Below are 20,580 nucleotides of genomic sequence, written 5' to 3' on the forward strand. Positions count from 1 at the left end.
CAAAGCTGTCAGGACATGTTATATGAGGACCAAAAGTAGTTCAGCCCTCAGAGCCGACAGCCAAAATTCTCCGACAAGCCTCTCCGGCGAGCAAATAATTTGTGACAAGAGCATAAATTAAGAAAGAAAAGGGGCGGGGGGGTTGCAGGTCTTAGATTCTTGAATCGTTTGATAAATGAGGTAAAATCCAGTAATTGTTTGGGTTGCTGGTTCAGAAAAAAAAAAAAGTCCCTTTCTGCATCTTTCACCACAAGACAAGGCCTTGAGCACAAAACTCTTTAATGAGCAAAGGATGAAAACATAAAGCAGACAACTCTCAGGGCCAAACAGAGAGCACCGATTAACATTTAATTTGTTATTTGTGGTGCTTCCGGAGTGGGGCGGTGGAGCATCTGAAAACAGTCGAGCTTATTGAAAAGTGTCATGACAAAAAGACGCTTTTTTTAATCAACATGTTTATTAAATGGACTGGCAACTACAAGAGTAAACTAAGCAGCAGATTAAAATGAATGTCGCTCCTGAAATAAACGGAGGATGTGAAACCAAGAATTACACTTCATTACCTGATTGTTTCAATGGAAGTTAACTCTGGATCTGAGCAGTGGGCCTTTTTGACTGGCTCCTACTTCAACGTCAGCGGCCCACTGACGGGGGAGATGGGTGTTACAATTCACGAGTAAGCGATCTTAATCATAACTGTTAGACTGTGAGTACTTCCCTTTAGGACTGTTAACTGGCTAAGGGTGGGCTCCTGTCGCTAAAAACAGGGTGGAACACTAAAGCTCTAACTGACATCCAGGTAAGATGGTGATAAGTGAACTATCAACAGGAGGAAGGGGGTGACACCACCAGATACCAATAACAGTTGAATAAACATCTCTATTTCCTTTACAGCCAAAATAATAAGAACACATGCGGAAAACACTCATTCCAGTTGAGACGTTTGGAAACCGGGATGCTTTACAGATTGTTAACGTTGGACTCTTTTTAGATTTCGGTTGATCGGATGTTGGCATTTACAGGTCAGCAGTACATCAGAAAGCTGAGAAACAAACATTTGGTACAAAGGAGAGAGAGAGAAAAAAAAAAAAGTAACGCAATCGAAAATTCACAATTGCATCTGCAGCATCAAGCAATGGCAACATTGTGAGCTAATATGAAATCATAATAAAATAAAATTCAGTTTCAGTCTAGACAGTCTCAAAGAATTTACCAGATCATTTCCACTAAATTAAAATCAATGCCTCATTGCCACCTGGACACAATTCAAGACTAAACATTCAGGAATGTCTTTGTGCTTTTATCAATGCACTTTATCAGCTAAGGAGAGCTACCCTGGACTGCAAAGAGTAACAACTGCTATTATTTATTCTCAAATGGGGTCAACATATTCGATACAAAATCAGAAGCCGTGAAGGCCACATCCGGGAACCGGCAAAATAGATCACACAGCGTTAGAAACACCAGCTATGGAGCGTACGTTACACCAAAGCAACAAAAAACCGGCATCGCTTAAAATCATCGTACACGGAACAAGACTATGGTTAATGGGGAAGAAAATGCAGATTTTCTTATATTCAATGCCTGAATACACGATTGGATGGGATGGGGGGGTCAAACGACTGGAATCAAAACATTTATGAATTAAAGCTGAGCGTGGCTTTAAAAAAAATCCTATACAACATCTATGGTTTAAAACCATTAAGTGGGACTATTTGCCATTGAAGTGTTGTGTGTTCCCCTTTTTTTATTTCTTATGTATTCAGTGTTAATTGATGTTGCATTCCATCTTTGTAATTATGTAATTGCACTTAGAAATAAAAAATATATACAGACCAAAAATCCTGTTATGAATGAGCCTCAAAGTGCTCCGTTCAATTATTTGAAATCAGATTAGCAAACTTTTTCTCTCCGGGATATATAATATCCCAAACTGACAAATGATTGGTTTTTCCCCCAATACAAACACTTAGGTTTTTTTTAAAATTGTATTAATTTAACATCTGAAATCTGGCATCCTGCAGGTAATCGTGTCGGCGCTTGAGATTCCAGCGAGAAGTGTCAAAGGTTCTTGGTTTTTCTTCTGTGAACTGAGATTAAGCACTGTCTGTCACGGGCTGCGGGGGAGAGAGGAGGACAGCAAGAACAATGATTAGGCCTTTCTCTCAAATTTTATTCAATTTAAAACCTTTCTAAGACTTTACAATTTCTGGTACTGTCCTGGAAAGCGATGTGCTACGTAGAGAATTGGCCCCTTGTCAAGTTCATTTATACTCCACTCTTGAAACAAATAAGGGGCGACTGATCGCAAAACACCAACTGTCTTTACAAATGAGATTTGGACAGGAGAGCACAAGGCACAATCTCTGGGTGGAGATTTCTTGGGGCAATATTTAGAAAGGAGGTATTAGCAACTAGAAAACCCATGCAAAATAGGATCTAAATGGACATTTACTTTTCAGGTATAGCTGTACTGTCACGTACCAAAAAGAGCATCTCTGAGTCAGAGCGAGCTTTAAGAAGGAGCTTCTCATTAAAAAAAAAAAAAAAATGATCAAGGCTTGTTTAATAAGAAAAGGTCAGTTGAGTTTAAGGGAGCCAGACTTTTGCTAAGTCAGTGGCTGACACTCTTTAGCTTAGTGTCCAGGTGCTGAGCGAGGCACTGGATAGCAAAGCTAACAATTGTGTCAGATACGCACACACACTTGTGTTTTAATAATCAGGCCGGAAACGCTGAAAGTGTGTTTAGAGATTCTCATCAGTCTGCTCTGTGAGGGGTCAGTCTGGGAACTGGATTTGTTTTCCTAATCCTGCTTCTCTTTGGTCAAATTAAGAAACGTGATACTTTTATTAAACCCGTTCAAAGGATTCTTTAAAAAAAAAACAGTAAAACAGTTAAACTTTGATGAACACATAAAAACCTGAGGTCATTTTTTTCTTTTTTCAAATCTTGCAAGTATTAAAGGGGCTGCAATCAAGTTGACCTTCAAAGACGATTTTACATTCATCACCCTCAGATTTGCGGGGAGTGTCGTACTTGCCTGAACGTCTTTTCCATCGTCAAATATAACACCAGTGCTTTTCGCCTCAGTGGACTGGCGAGCAGCGCGTTTGAGAATTAACTTTAAGATTATAATGATCATGCCTAGGGTCTTTGAGGTATCTGACCCTGCTATGACGGTGACCTTATTGACCTGTGTGCTGACGCTTACTTCGGACATCTTTAGAGCTGCGGCTAAACTCGAGGGGAAAAATCTGTCAACAGTGGATTGAAAACCTGCAAAAATGTTCTTATGGTCTTCATCTGCGCAAGTAGCTCCACTGCACGATTAAAGGTCATTAATAGGGACAGGGCGTCACCTTATCTGCTGTTAGCTGCCCCCCTGTTGAGGCGTTTTCCTGGGCCTCTGGGTTTGACTCTTCATTTGAGGATGGAGCAGTTGCCTTGGATCCGGCCACATCGTTGAGCTTGGCCTCTGCACTCGACTTGACGCTGTCTTCTTTGGACTCACCCTCTGCCTCTGTATCCTTTGGCCTCTTGGGTGATTCCTGGGATTATAATGGGTTGTTTTTTTTGTCAGAAGAATCAAACTTTAAAACCAACAAACACTTCTAAAGGGGACGGCTTCTGCTGTGATTGTTGGGCGAGTTGAATGAGGAAGAGCTACCTCTGCGGATTCCTCTGCTTTTCGTTTGGTTCCACCTCTCTCGTTCTTCTCATCAATGACCAGGGCTCCTTCATCCTCGTCGCTGCTGCCCTCGGCCTCTGCTTTCTCAGAGCTGCCTGTATCGCCTCCGCCTGATGCATTCTCCTTCTTTGACGACTAAAGGGTGGATTTAACAAAAGACAGGAAAAACAGTCACCTTAACCCAGTGGTTGTAATATCCTCTGCCTGCAGAATTCACACTCTTATTAATGTCAAAGTGCAGCAAGGGTCCTTGAAATGCACACACACCTCGTAGCCTTCATGTGTGACAGTCGGGTTGTTCTCGATCTCCCACAGTCCCTCAGCAAAGCCTTTCCTTTTGTTTGGCTTCCCAAACTTCTCCTTGCATTCATCGTAGGGGAACAAATCCTTGGCCCCAAGGGAAGCCCTGTGGTGGTGGAGCAGTGCAGACAGCAAGAAGCTCAGAGGTGATCTCAGACTTACACATCCGTCCATGCACCCGCACTGTCCATCTTATAGTTATGATTTACAGGAAACTGTTAATCAGGATGGATTCTACTAAATCTCTGAGTTTACCGGCTTCAAAGAAAAGACGACTGATTACTTGTTCAATGCAAAAAAAAAATTGGGTAATAGGCTTGATAATTTATCAGGTTTTATTGATGCTGACCGACAGGATATTAAGCGAGATTGATCGATGAGAGTGAACGGTTTGCTTAATAACGAATGTGAGCATTATTTTACAGTAACGGTTACACATGCAAAAACTGATTACTGTTCACAATCATTTTCTTGACCGCACTGAATTCAGTTTAAATGAAATTTTTATTACCATCTGGCCACAAAGTGGTCTTCTTCTTCTTGAACTTTGTATATGCGGCACAGATGAGGGATGTATGAATAAACTCTAAACAAATTTATTTTTGGCAAAAACAAAAACTACATGGGGTAAAATCAGAATCAGTATGACAGCGCTGACATGCATCACTCACGTCTCGTGTGTTCCAAAAAAGAACACCTGGTACTTATTAGATGGGGACTTCACTGCACCTTCGGGAAACTCGTCAATCTGTAAAACAAGCAAACAGCTTCTTAAAAGGCAGTTGAATAGGAAATTATTGAGATAAATACCAATATACAGTGACCAATTCTAACCCTGAGCAGGAAAATTTAGATAAATTATTAAAGAGTAGCTAACAGTGGCTGATTTACTCAGAACTGGACCATGCAATTAATAATTGATTGCAGTTTTCAAAACATTACTACTCTGATGACTTTTTGGGCCACCATATACCTATCAGGTCCAAATAGGGAAGGATAATGTTTATTGTACTTTCATTTGTAGGTCAGAATATTTTCAATCCAATCATTTCTTGGCCAACAAAGAGTTGGCCATATTTTCTGAAATCCATGTGAAATTGTCAAACAGCTCTTTGAAATATTTACATGCAGTTGGCCAGTTGAGTACTACCGTGATCGGTTCTTCAATGCAAACTTTAAGTTCCTTGAGGTGCATGAACATGATATTGCAGCAGCTAATTTTGGCTCCAGGTGAGAGCAGAGTGAGATGTTTGCTTCTCTTCTCGCAATTTTCCGATCACTGCAGCGCACCACTCAGGCTCCTTCGACGAACCAGTATGAATTTGTGTATTTAAGCACTTGAGGGTGCCATCGTGTGAGCCGGAGCCCAAATGTGCCCGGACTTCCTGTAAGGAAGGCCTGGATCGGGACGGGTTTGCAAGGGGCCTATTGCCATTTTATTTGATTTTGAGCACTTGATAAGACGCGTGTATGGAATTGGTGACTTAAAAAAGCCAATATATTCTGGAGCAGGACTTTGTTCACGTTTGTTTCTATCGCACGCTAAAGAATAAACAAAGCCGACTCGTCTTTGCCATTCTCTTCCATGTACATGAATCTAACCAGGCTTGCAAATGCACAGGCTTGAAAAAAAAAAAAAAAAAAAAAGAGGGTTTTTCTTTAATTGGCTAGTTTATTTTTCCCACTCTCCCCGCTTCTTCCTGAATGAATGGGAAAGACAAGACGAATAATATTTGCCTTTCGGTATAAAATTATGCTCTTGACCCGGGGTTTAGAAAACACTTGGCCCCCTCATGTGTGTGCAGGTACTTCCCCTCTACCGTTAGGTTACAAACTCCCGCACACAAACATATGGGGTAACGCTACTCGTCTGCACCGAGCAACAGTTATTACAACTCCGAATCGTAAGAAAATAAACAAACAAACAAAAAAAAGCATAACACGAAAACTCCTTCCGCGTTACCCGCTTTCCACCGGCTCCCTTCAACATGTGGCCGGATCAGGACCCGTCGTTCGGTCCGTAACTTGAGCTTGAAGTTAACGTTAACTTAGCCAAACAGGCCCCCCCCTGGACGGCGAATGCCGAACTTAATACCCCAAGCGCACGTTAAAAACCACACACTATCGCCAGCAATTGGTTTCATTATCGTCAATTCGGTAAAAAGAAAATAAATAGATAAAACACGGCAGATATTGGTGTCCGCCTACACGGTGAATCATCCGAAACAAACGGTCGACTAGCTGCGGTGTGTGGGAGCGAGCGTCGTTACCTAACGCGACCGAGCTAAGCTAGCTACATGCTAGCTAGCCGCCGCTAGGCCTCGCGGGTCAACTAGTGTTCGGGAGCGGGCTATCTTCACGACGAAACGGCGCACATTTCACAACAGAATTACGATATTTAACGGGAGGAAGAAGAAAAGGAGTGGTGGCAGTAGCGGTGGGGGGTGCTTACCCTCGCAGGCCAGTGCGGATACCCCTTCATTTTGGCGAATACAAGGTCTCCAGGTTTGTACTCCCGTTGCCTGTTGGATCTCGGCATGTTTCTCGCAGGGTTAGCTCTGGCTGACAGGTAGCTGGACGGGCTCGCCGGCGGCGTTGGTTTGTTGTTGTTAACGGGACTCGGTCTCCGTGCCGACCGACACCTGCAACAAATAAACCGAGCGTCGGTGTGTCATCCAAATCGACCGGGAGCGAAGACACGGCGGGCGACTTTTTTTTTCCCTCCCAGACGCGGATTATGTGAACTGCGACCGCGGCGCGGAATAAATGGGCACGAGTGTTACCTCTCTTTCCCCCTTTCGTTCTTCAATATTGCGAGTTTTCGCCGCTGAAAAAGAAAATCTAGTTTTGATGTTATCGCGCAGTCCCCCCGCTTGGTTTTTCCCTCTCGGACTGTTAGGGTTTGAAATTGAAACCCGCTTCCCTGCGAGCAGACGCGCCCCCAGTGCCTGGCGAGGCTGCGTGGCTACAGCGTCCCCTGTCGGTCAACTTGACTCACCTTAAAGTTCATGTCAGACCTCATGCACAAATAAAAAGAAAATAAATAAAAGAAGTGGATTTATATGAGAGTTAAGACGCTTCACTTTCATCGCAAATTGTCAGCAACAATTCAACCCTTCCTGTGTTGCGTTTGCATATTGTCCCTGTGTCTGTCTGGGTTTCCCCAGGTTCTTTGGTTACCAACCACAGTCCGAAAATGTGCACAAGTTAATTTGGATATGTGCGTGACAGGGTGAATGTTTGTCTGTCTCTAAATGACGTGTGAACGAGAGCGAATGGTTGCATGCATCTATTTGTTGGAATCTTCTTGTCATGGCAACTGGACTTGAATGTCCTCAGTTAGCCTCTCGGATGAGCAGGGTGAAACATCTTCAAGTGAAGACATTCAAGTCTCTCGAGTTCACCATGATCTGGATGATGGAGAACTTCCAGACATGCCTCTATAAGATGTGTGCATGAGAGCTGATGGTTGCATGTCTCTATATGCGGCTAGCAACCGGTCCAGACTGAACGCCACCTCTTGCCGAGGTGGCTAGGATAGGCTCCGGCCCCCCAGTAACACCGACTGCAGGATAAGCGGAAAAGGTTATTTATCCATGAATGAATGAATGCCTGGTGCCACCTTTCCACTGCATGGGTAATGAAAAATAAAGGACTGTTGAGGTAATTTCCCCAAGTGACATCCTCAATTTTTAAATGTTGTTGTCAAAATTAAATGTTTTGGAATTAAGCATCCCTCTCGCTGTAAAATGCATATGATATAGGTGAAATTTGGCCCCCTCTTCACTATCTACTATTATCTCTGCTTGAAATGTTCCCCTCTGTAATTCTTTGCTCAAAGGTCCCAATACTCCTAAAATCCAAATGGGCAAAAGTCTACCCTTCACGATGAATCCATAATTCATAACATGATTTAGAAATGGCTACCCCCTCGCTTGGTCTGTTTGCCAAGTAATTTAGCCAGTTAAGTTGTTTTGGTACCAGCAAAACCATTTTGTATACACTGTGTTTTTGCTCTGCAATATTCAAATTTAATTTTTAGTTACCAGTGTCCATAACAATTAACTTATCGTGCCAAAGACGTAACTTTACCAAATGTATGATTATAGGTAAATTATCCTGATATTTTCGTTAGAAGTGGATGCAGAATGCCTGACAAGTATGCCCTTGCCATGTAGAGATGAAGCAATTTATGTTGCATCGTGCTGCAACCTAATGGGAAAGCTTCACATGAATTTTGCAAGTTCATCTATACTTCTGATATTTCAGAACATTTCAAGCACATAACTACAAAATTAATAAACCACCAACACTATAGAAATACCTGCAACTCTCCCGACACTAATATTTTGTTCAGCAACAACTGAAACATAAAAAAAAGTATTGAGAAATCAATTTGATTTAAGTTTACCTTGAATTTATTTAACTCACTGGTTCCAATAACACCTTTGGCATTTCCTCCAAAGGTCAGTAAAAAAAAAAAAACTTGCACCATGGAGAATAGACTTATGCATTATTCAGAAGGAAATCTTTTCATGCTCACCTTTTCAATAAAAGTCCAAAGGTAGAATTGAAACATAAAGAATGTACAACTCCACCGTGGGGACGACCATCTCATCAATAACTAAATAGAAATCGAAGAGCCAAAAGCGTTTGTCGCCAGTCATCAAATGTCGGCCAATAACAGAAATGTCCGCTAGGGGGCGCCATTCGCCGTCAGTGTTTACATCCCGGCAGCTGCCGTTTAACAGAAGAAGAAGAAAATGCTGCGTAAATACCTGCGCAATGGGATTTTTTTAAATGAGTGACGGAATTGAATGTTTTCACGGGAGTGTACGCACTGGCCGTGATACTTTTACGTCGCATTGCCGCAAAAAAAGCTGCTCCAACGGAAAAAAGAAACACGATAAACTGCCCGAATGGATGTGTCGCTATGTGAAAAATCCCCGGAAGACTTGAAAATTCACGCAAGTGGAGAGAGGCGGTTAGCTAATGTTTTCGCGTCGGAGGCCTAGCTAACGATCGCTAGCATAGCGAAGGCTAGTCGTTTTATTTAAAGCGATCGCTGCAAAGCCATCTGTTACCTTGTTATTCGGAGACACTACCGATGCTTTTTGGTTTTTACCCCATCGTCTGTGCTGGTTTATCGAACTGTTAATAATTGTAACGTTTCCCGGTACTAAATAGCGCCCGTCTAATAGCCAGGGAGAGTAGCTTGGGCTCTGAATTAGGGGAACTAGTTATCCATGTCCTGGAGCTACTGTCGGATATTAACCTGTAATAACATCAGCCACCATGTCTTTGGTCGCCTATGGCAGCAGTGATGAAAGTGACTCCGAAGAAACATCCACCTCCGCAGGGAGCAAATCGAGCGCGGGGGGGCTGTTCTCACGTCTCCCTGCTCCGAAAAAGGCAAACCCCGAGGGTTCGAACGATGCCTCGTCCAGGGCGGCGAAAGCCAAAGCGTTGGACAGCTCGTCCGCCGATGGTATCGATTCTCAGCGATCCCAGGGAAACTTGCTATCCAGCCTGCCCAAGCCCAAGAAGCGCACGGAGCCCGTGAAGATCCCCGTGCCACAGATCCGGGGGCAGGACGTGAGTGCTCGGGTATCCGCGCAACCGGTGGTCAGTGCTGGGCTACGAGGGTGTGAAGTATAACTCAATTCTTCTCCTCTTAGTCGGACTCGGATGAAGACGAGCCAGCAAGGAAGAAACCGCAATCTCAGGTAAGAATGGCTCACAGTAAAGGGGTGTGACATGAAAAAAAAAAAGCCCCGTTAAAAGGATGTACAACCTCCCACTCCCAACCCCTGCAGGTACTTTGCTGCCAGAACTCTCACTTGAACTTTTGCATAACAAAAGTGCAAACACCAAGGCCATAAGTGCACCGGCTGTTTTCCATTACATCTCATGTGGAAAAAAAGTGGAAATAAATGTCTGCTTGCAAAATTGCACCAGATCCAGAACAGAAACGGAACTGGTTGAAGAACTCGTTCGCTGTGGGTGGAAAATTGGTAACATTTTTGCTTTCCTCTGTACATCTATTCCCTTCTAGGGCACGGGCTCAGGTCTGTCGTCTCTCTTGCCACAACCCAAAAACCTAACCGTGAAGGAGTTGGACAGACTGTTGATTCCTCACACGCTCACCAAGCGGCAAGAGTCCAAAGGGCCCAAGCCCGGGACGCCCGCCCAGGGTCTGCTCGGCTCCAGCGCGTCTCCCTCTGCTATCAAAGCGGCGGCCAAGTCGGCCGCCTTGCAGCTTGCTAGACAAATAGCCGCAGAGGACCAGGAGAATGAGGAGGACATTACCCCGCAGAATTACTTTTCCTTAGGTGAGAGCCCAGAACCTCTCACCGCAGTCATCCCAAGCATAGAGCCTGAGCCGGAAGCCCCGGTGGAGCCTCTTCCCATGTCATTGGCCGATGATCTTGGCCAGTCGGACGCTCCCCTTGACTTTGGCAGCGGCCAGGAGGGAGCTGCTGCATGGGGAGGTCAATACCCTCAGTATCAGCAGCCCATGGCTGGCCCGGAGTCTTTCCCTCAGGTAATCATCCGTTATGCACACATCATTATTGACTTATTGATAGAGTTGCATTTCCAAGACCCTGCCACGTAAAGAATGTTTTTGACTATTTGTGAGATCTCTGAGCAGATGTGGAAACATATATGATTTCTAGAGACAGTGTTTTGAGTGTTTGTCGTCTGCAGTTAGTGTCTTGCATAAACTGAATCTTCAGACAGAAGGGAGATTGAGAAGTTAAAGCCATGGGTGCAATATCATGACAAAAAAAAAAAATCCAAGATGAATTGTTGTTCATGTTCTTCTGCTTGGACAGGGATACTACAATGAACCGTATTACCCAGAATCTAACCCTGGAGTGTTGGAGGTTGAAGAGCCCGGCGTTTCTGCCATGATTGATGACGAAGGGGTAAGATATGTGCTGCTTCCTTGCATTAGGGTCTTGTGTTTTTAAGATTTTTATTTGAAATAACGTTGCCCGAATAAGTCATTCGTGGTTCTTCGTGGATGTCTTCGTGGATCTTGTGTCTTCTGCCTCTCTATTTATATTCATATTTACTTGACTTCTTTTTTTGGTGGGGGGGGCGGCATTATAACTGCTATGCTGCTGTGACAAAGAAATTTCCCCTATGGGGAATCAATAAAGCTTATCTTATCTTAAGTCATGACCCCCTGGACCCATGACAAGCATGTTCTTCCCTGCACCTCAGTTCATGCGGCTCCAGGGGAAACGGAACCGCGGCAAAGAGGAGGTGAAGTTCCTCGAGATCAAAGGGGACGACCAGCTGAGCGGCAACAAGCAGTGGATGACCAAGAACATGACGGAGGAGAAACAGAACCGCTCGTCGTTCAGCAAGGTGACCCGGGCGGATCTGTCACTCTCGCTCCTCAAGACAACCGGCACAAGCCTGACAACTCATGTTACAAATCCTACTTCCCATGACATTTGAAAATAACTGACAATTCCCTTCATGCTGATGCTGTGTTTTTACTTTACGTGGAACAAGAAAAAAACGTTAACTTTAAAGTGATTCAAGTGTGTAAATCTGCGCATAGTCAGTGGCCTAATTCTGTCATGTGGCATTTGTCTTTACTCTCGTACAACATTGAATGTTCAGATGGGTTTCATATTCATAGATTTGTTCAAGCAAACAAAAAACAAACTGAAATTGTCTTTCTGATTACTACAGAGGAAAGGAGACCAACCGACCGGACAGCAGCGACGCAAGCACCAGATTACGTATCTCATTCACCAGGTGAGCCAGTTCGACTGCACTTTCCGCTCGTGTTTGACAGCAGACGGATTTTGAATTTTTTCTTCAGTGATCGGACAAGCTTCTGCTTTTTTTCTTCTGCGCAATGGCTCACATTTACAGACAAAATCACTTTCAAAGAAACGGACAGACCGCAGCAAACACAATACAGTGTTGCAAAAGCTGACGGTTGAAAAGTTTTGCTATTTTTGCCAAAAATTTCAGGAATAGTTTTTCAGTCGCTGCATTAACTAGGTGTGTCCAGCTTGAAGAAGTTGAGTTGAGCGGGTGTTGATGACAACACGTCTGCGGAGGCTTAAGACACCGCTGTGAGAGAAAGTCAGGCATCAGTCTTTCACTAAACCGGGGTCCCCTCCAAAAAAATCCAAGTGTCGGGGCTCTATTTAAACCAGATAATGTCCTGAAATCAATGTTTCCGCATCATTTCATTACAAATGTGGCTAATCCTTCCTATTTCACAGGCAAAGGAACGTGAGCTGGAGCTGAAGAATAGTTGGGCAGAGAACAAGCTAACCCGCCGGCAGACCCAGGCCAAATACGGTTTCTAAGTCTTTGACTGGACACCCGGCGGCACGTGGAAACCCTGCATCAGAAATTAGAGTAGAACTTCCCACCTTCTGCACACACAGAAAAGATCGCTTTTCGGGAAGGCATATGTTAATACAGATTTTCCACCCAGCCACTTGTCTCCAATGTGTTCGTTTGCTTTCAGTGGTTTCTTTTTTTTTTTTTTTTTTAAGTCTGCTGTTTAAGGTGCTGTTCCTTTACCAAATATTTAAGTCACGACCTAAAAACTCACCTTTGATAGTTTCCATAAATCCAGTTATTTCTCCTATTTTCTAGGCACTAAATACTGTGGTGGTGGTTTTTATGAGGATAATGGCTGTGTTTTTCTTCTGAATATGCCAGTTTCCCGTTCATATCATTGATGTGACTCGTCTCGTGTGACAGACTGATGACTCTTCGAGGAAAGTACTCAAGTGAAGAAGTTACGATCTCTGACGATCATGCCAATACCAGTAAAATGAACTGGAGTCATTCAATAAGGTATTTATGTTGAATCAACTATTTTATAATAAAAAAAAAAAATAAAGATGTTGGAGCATAAAGTGTTGCAATAGTTTCACCCTGGGCCTTATTCTTGTCTTTTTATTTTTTTGGGTGGATGTTCACATGATCTGGAGCCAATCCTAGCTGATATTGAAATAGCGGGTAATATGGACCAGTCACCTGTCAATCACAGGGCCGCATATAGACCCATAGGACCATGCTGACCTACTGAGAATGAAAGTCTTTAAATAACCTACTACCTGAATTTGAAGTGAGGTAAGAAGACGGAGGACCCATCCATGCACCGGTAGAACCCAGCTGGCTGGTGGACTCAAACCAGAAACCATCTTACTTTGAAACTGGAGAGCACCAGGACAGGGATTGTGTTTATATAGCAATGCATTTTAATAATTACAACTGTCCTTACACGTCATAGGCGTATTCTAAACAAATCCGCTATTGACTTCTCTAATCTTTTTTTGGGCCGTCACCTGGTGGTGCTGTTGTGTCTTGACTCGTCTGTGGAGTCGCCGCTTCTTCAGGAGAGGACACTCCTCCAGCTGAAGCTTCTGATTCAAAACCAGACTCGGCAGTGGCTGCGACAGCGACAGCGGGGTCGACCTTTAAGACTTCTTCCTCAGCCCCTGCGGCGTTATCTGCAGCTGCCTGTTGCTTCTGTTTTCTCAACAGCTTCTGGTTACTTGCAGAGGGGTCTTCAAACGGGACCAGGGACATGGGGATGCGAACAGTGTCCAGTCCGTTTATCTGGAAGATAGAGATTAATGTGTTTTTTCTGTGGGAAAACATTTATGTCTGGCCATTTGACTTTTAAACTTCTTTTACAGAAATTCATAGAAAAAAGTACATTCAGGTGGATTTGAAAAAAAAAAAAAGCTGGTTCAAGGGGAGAGGACGGTAGAATATGAAAAAGATTACCTTTGGTAAAAACCTTAGATCTTTTTTATGATTGGTTAACACATTTTGCTTCATGAACCAGTACTTTTCAACATGCACACATACATAGCTGCAAGAGCTCTCACACACCTCAAACCCATCATTGTTTCAATTGTTTAAACATCTAAGTTACGCTGTTTTTAAACGAGGCTGCTGTGCACTGAATAATGCACTAATCTGCCACTATGTGTAAACAATATTAGGTACAGTAGTCTGACTGGCAAATTTTGATCTCAACTTTGGACGTGGACTGGACAGTAAATATATGCAGAATGAGATCAAGAGGGCTTCTTTCAGCCCTGATTTTCTTTTTTTTCCTCAAGCATTTCGATCGACAATGCAATTCCCTGAAGGATTTGGCGTGCCGAAGCTTTAAATGATAACATTGAATGGTTATCGATCGGTAAATACAGGTCCAATTCAGTGAATGAGTCACATTTTCTGTCACTCCCTGCAAGATCTGGCTTGATCTGGAACTCAAAACAGCCACATACAGACCTGCGACATTAACCTGCAGATGATGAGTCCATCTTACCGTGACTTCACACCAGTAATCGCCCAACTCTGTGATTGGCTCGTACGGGAGTCTCAGCGCATGAGGTGGCGCCACAACCCCCAGCTGAGGACAATTCACATTCAGGTCAATTCATCGAGAACCTTGGTGTTCTAAACGCGTCTCCGGCAGGACATATCGGAGTACTGTTGCTAGACAGCTTGGTGTAATTATACTTAAATCCCACAGAAGGCAAAGCCTCACCTTCTTCAGCAACTGTCTCCTGACAACTTCATTAGTTAGCTTGAATTCCTCGGAGGGCATCTGGTTGATCACCAGCTTGCTCCGCTGAAGGTACGCCGCTGTCTGAGAAAACAACACCTTGGTTTCAACCTTCTTTTTTGTCAATATTTGTTTCACATCTTGAAGGAACTTCACGACGGTAAGACAAGAATATGGCTGCGGTTTTCCGAGCTGCGGCAGGGGGTTAGAAACCACACCTCCACCAGTTATGCTGTTGGCAACCTTGCTTTCCCTGGAAGCTTTCACATTACACTTTTCCTTTATATTATGTGTAAGCTGGAATTTGTGCAATCAACCTGTTCTGACATGATTGACATTTTCCACGGAGGTTTCCTACAAGGAAAAACATTTCTGTCTGATTCAGTAGTACCATTCCCACCAAAGTTGAAGTGTTTCTTTCACAGCAAAGACACTTTATCGACTCACCAATTGTCCAGTGCGTGTTTGGATCCTTTCTTCTGGCTTCCCTTCGCGCAAGAGCTGTGTGGGAGGGAAGAAAAACATTTCTTCAAATGAAGCAGTCACTTGTAAAAATAACACTCAATTCACACTGAATGAACAGCTGTAAGTGTAGTACGCACTCTCAACTCCTCTGCAAACAGCTGCTTGTTCTCCGGTGAGGGATACACTGCGAGGCCTTGTGCCAGCAGCTTATTGCGGCCGACAGACTTTTTGACAAACACAGTGTCTCCGCGTCCGCCGAGCTCTGTCACCATAAGGTTGTTTCATGAGAGGACGCAGAATTTAAACACACACTGAAATCATGAATGTAAGTTACTTTAGGTATTACGAACACTCACTGGGGACTGTCTGAGTTAAGATGAGTTCCATCTTCTCCTTGGGAGAGTGTTTCGTATCCTCGACCAGTTTGTAGATTCTGTGCCTTCGGGGGTGCAGCCTGGGCGGTCGGCCCACTTTGGACAGAGGGACCTGCCACCAGCGCTCCACGATGATGGTGTTCTGCGAAACCGTCATACCAAGATCCTTCAGCAAAGCCAGAGCATGGCTGGAACAGTGACCATATTTTCTACATTTCAATGACGCATAGACAATGTCGACATGCCCGCAAATATTAAGTGACCAAAAGCAAAAAGCATTTCCAAAACTAGCCAAATATGGAAATGTACAATTACATGCAACATAATTCTGATACTGGTTAAATGAGATATCCATCCATCCATCTTCCCCCCCACTTCTCTGGAGTTGGAGTCGGGTCACTCCTCCACTTGGGACAGAACTTCTTCCCCGACCCGGATTGGTCATTCCACCCGTTTCCGGTTGAGCAACTTGGTTTCAGATTGGAGGTGCCGATCCTCATACTGGCCGCGAACCACTCCATTGAGAGCTGGGGATCATCAGAAGTTGGAGCACACCCACCGATCCCCCTTTTATCACGACCCCGGTCTGCCAGTCCAGCGTCACCGTCCCCGATATCCACGCAATGCGGCAGAGGCTTGTCGACCACAAGGTGGATCAAAGAACTGTAGCCTCAGGTGTGCACATATGGACACCTTTATGCCTGAGCATGGTGTTTGTTATGGACAATCAATGACGAGCACAGAAGTCCAATAACAAAACACCGCTCGGGCTCAGATCGCCCTTCCAAGTCACATTATTGTTGCCCACATGAGCGTTGAAGTCTCCCAGCAGGACGAGGGAGTCCTCTCAGCTTCATGCACCAGCTCGGGCTCCTTCCCCATCAAGAGGTGACATTCCAAGAGTACAGCTTCTGCAGCCAAGGATTGGACCGCCAAGGTCCCCCCCTCCGCCCTATGCCCTTCCTGTGGGTGGAGGGCTCAGGGGAAGAGGGACCCATGTCGTTCCTTCAAGCCCGGCCACCAGCTGCTCGCCACAGAGCCCTGGCCCAGGCCTGGCTCCAGGGTGAATCCCCAGTGATCTGCATCCAAGCAAGGGAAAACAAGGTCCAGTGATTGTCTTCTCCACGGGGGTCTTCTTAACCACACTTTGTCTGGTCCTTCACCTGGGATCTGCTTGGCTTGGGTGACCCTTCCACTGACATAAAGCTCCCGACAACATAGTTCCCAGGATCACTGGGATGCACAAATCCCTCCGCCACGGTAAGGTGGCAGCTCACAGAGCTATCTACTTTGTCATTTAACTTGTTCATTTTCACTTGCATTTATATTTTTGTTTCATTATGTGATTTTATCTTTATTCTGGCATGTCCCACAATCCAAAAGTAAAATGAAAATAGGAACAATCTTGACTATATTCATAACATTTGAGATTCAGTAAAAGTAGCATTGATCATTTTTTTTGTTGATTCTCTAGAGTTTTTTTGTGTTTCCATTCCCTGTATTATCAGAAATACGAATGGCATCCAAAGATTGTACTATAAAGGAAAGCTTCATACAGATTTTGAATCCAAAATCAGCATTATGTCAATGGAAAGTTCTGATTTTATGGATGTTTTTTTAATACGACATTGCACAAGAAATCCTGAGATTGTCCCCTCAGCTAGTTTTGAAATGACTGAAAAATAAAATGATGATGATGACTGTCATCTTCATCATGATAATGCGAAGCAGCCGATGACTCAGTCCTTGAACTCTCAGGATTTCCAAGCTGGAAGGTGAAATCTCAGGTAAATCTTTGGAAATAAATGCTTAGCTAAAGGCACACCGACCTGGGCTGAAGTCACCGAGAAGCCTCTGACAGCAGACAAGCTGAGCAGGTCCTGAAGGACACGGCGGCATGAGTTCCACATCTTCCCACGGTTTCACCAATTCAAGATTCTCAACATTTAATTCTTAAAAGTAAAATATAATTAATCGGCCCAATAGTTTTAATAGACACAGTCATTCGCCCACCGGGTGGCTCACAACAAGAACCCCAGCATGAGAAGCTAATAGTATCGCTAGCATGCGACGAGCTACGGAAACCGGAAGGACCCCGAGCGGAAATAGCAGTCCAGAGAATGCCTGAATAAAAACATCATCGCTTTGCACATCAGGATATCTAAATGGATTCAACACAAATGTTTTTTTGTTGTCGTGATGAATGCAATCTGATGCCGAAATTATTCTAATTACTTTTTTGAAGGAAGACAAATGCAACTGTACATTCCACCATTCAACTGAATCGCTGCACAACTCATAAGGAGCTCAAACCAATGGCCGACGACGACGACAACAACAACAACAACAACAACAACAACAACAACAACAACAACAACAACAACAACAACAATAATAATAATAATAACCCCAATAACAACACCAGGGGTTATGAACTGGAAACTACCGCAGAGTCTGTTAGAGTTGAGGAAACCTCAGATGAGTGGTGAAACAATCTCCGAAGCATGGGATCAGTGAAATACATCTCATCATCTCAAAGGGAGAGACTAAGACACATTGCCACATGATTTAGCAAGGAATTTCTTGTTTAAGAAATGAACATGGTTGTTGATGCGAGAAAGCTCAAAGGAGTTATAACAGTTTTGGATCTTAGTTTGTTGGTTCTGTTCCCTTTTGTCTGTCAGAACGCACTTTGACAATAGCCGCACAACACAGTAACTTAAAAACAAGCAAATACATAAACTGAAAATGAACAAATTTGGAAGTGGCAAATCATACTTGAGCATAACTTTTTTTTGTACTTTTGCACAGTGGGTCTTGGAGTAATGCTTTATCAATGCGTGAACGTATGGCAGTATTGACAGTAAAGTTCAATTTGACTTAATAATGTTTTCCACAAGTACTCTTGATCATTTGGTCGTCTGACATTCATATTAGTCCTTGTTTCAAAATGAAATTGTATGGATTCAGGTGCAGTTTTACTTTTATAATGACAAACTAGAAATAAAATCGTTATTGCGTTGGGACCTACCAGAACACTTTCCTTGTGTAATAGAAAACAATCCCAGATTGTATAATAAATTGATCTTCCTCTTACAGAAGTAATTGTATGCCTTTTGTAACTTTTTATTGTGAAATAGTGACACAAACGGTTGGAAGCGCGCAATCGCTCAAAACACAGTAAGGTGAAGAAAACGTATAAAAGTTGTGGTCACACATGCAAGAATCCCCTGAGCAGTGCGACACATAAAGATAAAAAGAAAGAAATAATAAAAAACCTAAACACAAATCCATTTAGTGATAGCAACACATTGATAGAAAATTATTTTACTTTCTGCAAACATGCAAAATGATCGTCAGCTTTTACTAAAGAAAACACCATTGCTTTAAATGCCTCTGTCATTTATTCTCCCAAGGTTTTTTTTTTTCTGCACCAGCACACTAAAATAAAACATTTGTATATATTCTCTATTTAAATTACTTTCCCCTGAACTCACTATGAAGTGGTTTTAAAACACTGAATTTAGCAATAATTATTTAATGTGTTCAATAATTAGCATCGACATCAAGATTAGCATTAGATACATATTTTTCATGACAGCGACACCATATCAAATGACCGCAGTAATGCAGAACATGAAATATTTCGATCGGTTTCTTATTCAAACATAAAATGCATCCATTTTAAGAACTACCGCTCAGGCGATCAATTCACCTGCAGCCCACCTTTAACAAACACCCCCATCCAGAGGAGCAGAATGAAGCCCAGTGAATACTCTCAAATACAGACAGAAATTGTCATCACTTTGTGCTGCTTTTTCTGAGACCGTGAGCCGAAATCAGACACTCCCGGCGGTTTCCCGCGGCGCTTCGGTCGACCCGTAGGTCCCGTTGCCTCTGGACGTCAAAACGCTTCCCTTAAACAAAGTGCAGATGAATCTCATGCAAAAGAAGCAACCAAACCCGATGAGGACGAGGGCCATCAAGCTCCAGATGATGGTTGTGAGGGAGAAAGCAAACAGGTAGGTGGTTTTGTCACAGAACCGGGGCGTTTTGGGTGTGTAGCTGGGAGGATAAGTGCTGTAAACCCAGACGCTGCCTACAAGACACAGGGAGGAAAAAACACAATGAGTAGAAAGACCTCGATAGCGTTGTCATCAATGAGGTTGGTCTTGTGATCGACGGTGTCCTGCATGAGAGCTGCTGCTACACCTATTTTTTTTACATAATTGGCATGAAACCTATCTCAGGAGAATGCTGACTGTAGCATAGTACAATTTACCCTATTTTTCTTTTTCTAATTTTGGAAATTCTTTGGGCCCTGTGAGTTTGAGGAGTCAATTTTTCATCAGAATGGTTAGTACCAATATGAAAGTACCACAGCGCCTCATGGGATCTTCTCTCACCTAAAATGAGCATGCAAAAATTGAAGATGCTCACGATGACCTTGCAGCCCAAAGTCAGGATGGCGATGAATCCCCTCTCGTAAATACACTCGCAGTAGCCCAGGACCAGGATCAGAAGATTGCCGCTCGACAGAGCGATCAGATAGACTGGAATATTCTGGTGCGCCGGACAGTTGCCCAAATTTTTGGCCCCTACACAGCAAAGTGTAGGTAACGGGTATCAAATACAGCGGGAATCTCCCCAAAATCATACAATTACTTGTCATTTTGCAGTACTTGAACAGTTAACCTACCCACAGTTATTGATGCAATCGTGACACCCCATCCTGCGATATTTGCCAAAACTACATGAGAATAAAAAAGAGACGGGGTTGTGATACTGAAATAACTGAGTGATTACAATGTAAAAGAAGATCGAAAAGTGTAGCAGAAAAGAGTCTAACCAACTAATGTGATGGTCAAACACCCTCCATTTGCCATCTGTGGAGAAATGATTGATAGGTAAGTAAAGTCGTCTACGTTTGAACTGGAATTTGCAATGCAAGTTCCTTACTCTACCTGTCCTGACAGGAGGTCCACTCCGATGATCCAGGAGAAAGCAAATATCTTGTTTCAGTCAAAATTTAGGTTTATCGCCAACCCCCGCGCAGGATGTTAAGACACGTTGTGTCAGGTCACTGCTTGCTTGCAGGTGTGTTGCAATGATCTTTACATAAGAGGAAAGGATGGGAAAGTCTGTCACTGGTAATCAGGAGAATTCAAAATGAAAAAAC

At 43.5% G+C, this 20,580-nt stretch overlaps 4 protein-coding genes across 4 annotated transcripts; 1 reads left to right on the forward strand and 3 right to left on the reverse strand.

Annotated features, from left to right (window-relative positions):
• Positions 1-262: 262 nt before the first annotated feature.
• LOC147216127 (hepatoma-derived growth factor-like) lies at positions 263-6,968 on the reverse strand. The gene is made up of 7 exons (XM_086177821.1): positions 6,773-6,968; positions 6,442-6,631; positions 4,661-4,737; positions 3,957-4,095; positions 3,669-3,824; positions 3,361-3,549; positions 263-2,117 (listed from the first exon to the last, which is right to left on the reverse strand). The coding sequence occupies exons 2-7, from the start codon at positions 6,526-6,528 to the stop codon at positions 2,097-2,099; spliced, it is 669 nt and encodes a 222-aa protein (XP_086033947.1). The 5' UTR covers positions 6,529-6,631; positions 6,773-6,968; the 3' UTR covers positions 263-2,096.
• A 1,807-nt stretch (positions 6,969-8,775) lies between these two features.
• Positions 8,776-12,914, forward strand: prcc (proline rich mitotic checkpoint control factor). Its single transcript, XM_086178460.1, has 7 exons — positions 8,776-9,584; positions 9,668-9,715; positions 10,045-10,533; positions 10,826-10,918; positions 11,220-11,366; positions 11,700-11,765; positions 12,245-12,914. The coding sequence occupies exons 1-7, from the start codon at positions 9,285-9,287 to the stop codon at positions 12,329-12,331; spliced, it is 1,230 nt and encodes a 409-aa protein (XP_086034586.1). The 5' UTR covers positions 8,776-9,284; the 3' UTR covers positions 12,332-12,914.
• Positions 12,915-13,214: 300 nt separating this feature from the next.
• mrpl9 (mitochondrial ribosomal protein L9) lies at positions 13,215-17,499 on the reverse strand. Its single transcript, XM_086178461.1, has 7 exons — positions 17,231-17,499; positions 15,384-15,543; positions 15,165-15,289; positions 15,010-15,063; positions 14,545-14,646; positions 14,323-14,406; positions 13,215-13,598 (listed from the first exon to the last, which is right to left on the reverse strand). Exons 1-7 carry the CDS (start codon positions 17,309-17,311, stop codon positions 13,302-13,304), a joined length of 903 nt encoding a protein of 300 aa, XP_086034587.1. The 5' UTR covers positions 17,312-17,499; the 3' UTR covers positions 13,215-13,301.
• A 1,059-nt stretch (positions 17,500-18,558) lies between these two features.
• LOC147216130 (uncharacterized) lies at positions 18,559-20,433 on the reverse strand. Its single transcript, XM_086178128.1, has 5 exons — positions 20,366-20,433; positions 20,251-20,287; positions 20,105-20,151; positions 19,808-19,999; positions 18,559-19,500 (listed from the first exon to the last, which is right to left on the reverse strand). The coding sequence occupies exons 3-5, from the start codon at positions 20,130-20,132 to the stop codon at positions 19,241-19,243; spliced, it is 480 nt and encodes a 159-aa protein (XP_086034254.1). The 5' UTR covers positions 20,133-20,151; positions 20,251-20,287; positions 20,366-20,433; the 3' UTR covers positions 18,559-19,240.
• Positions 20,434-20,580: the final 147 nt, after the last annotated feature.

This window comes from Fistularia commersonii, chromosome 30 (genome assembly GCF_037954325.1).
Source record: "Fistularia commersonii isolate RoL2024-O1a breed Wild chromosome 30, RoL_Fcom_v1.0, whole genome shotgun sequence".
Classification (NCBI taxonomy): Eukaryota; Metazoa; Chordata; class Actinopteri; order Syngnathiformes; family Fistulariidae; genus Fistularia; species Fistularia commersonii.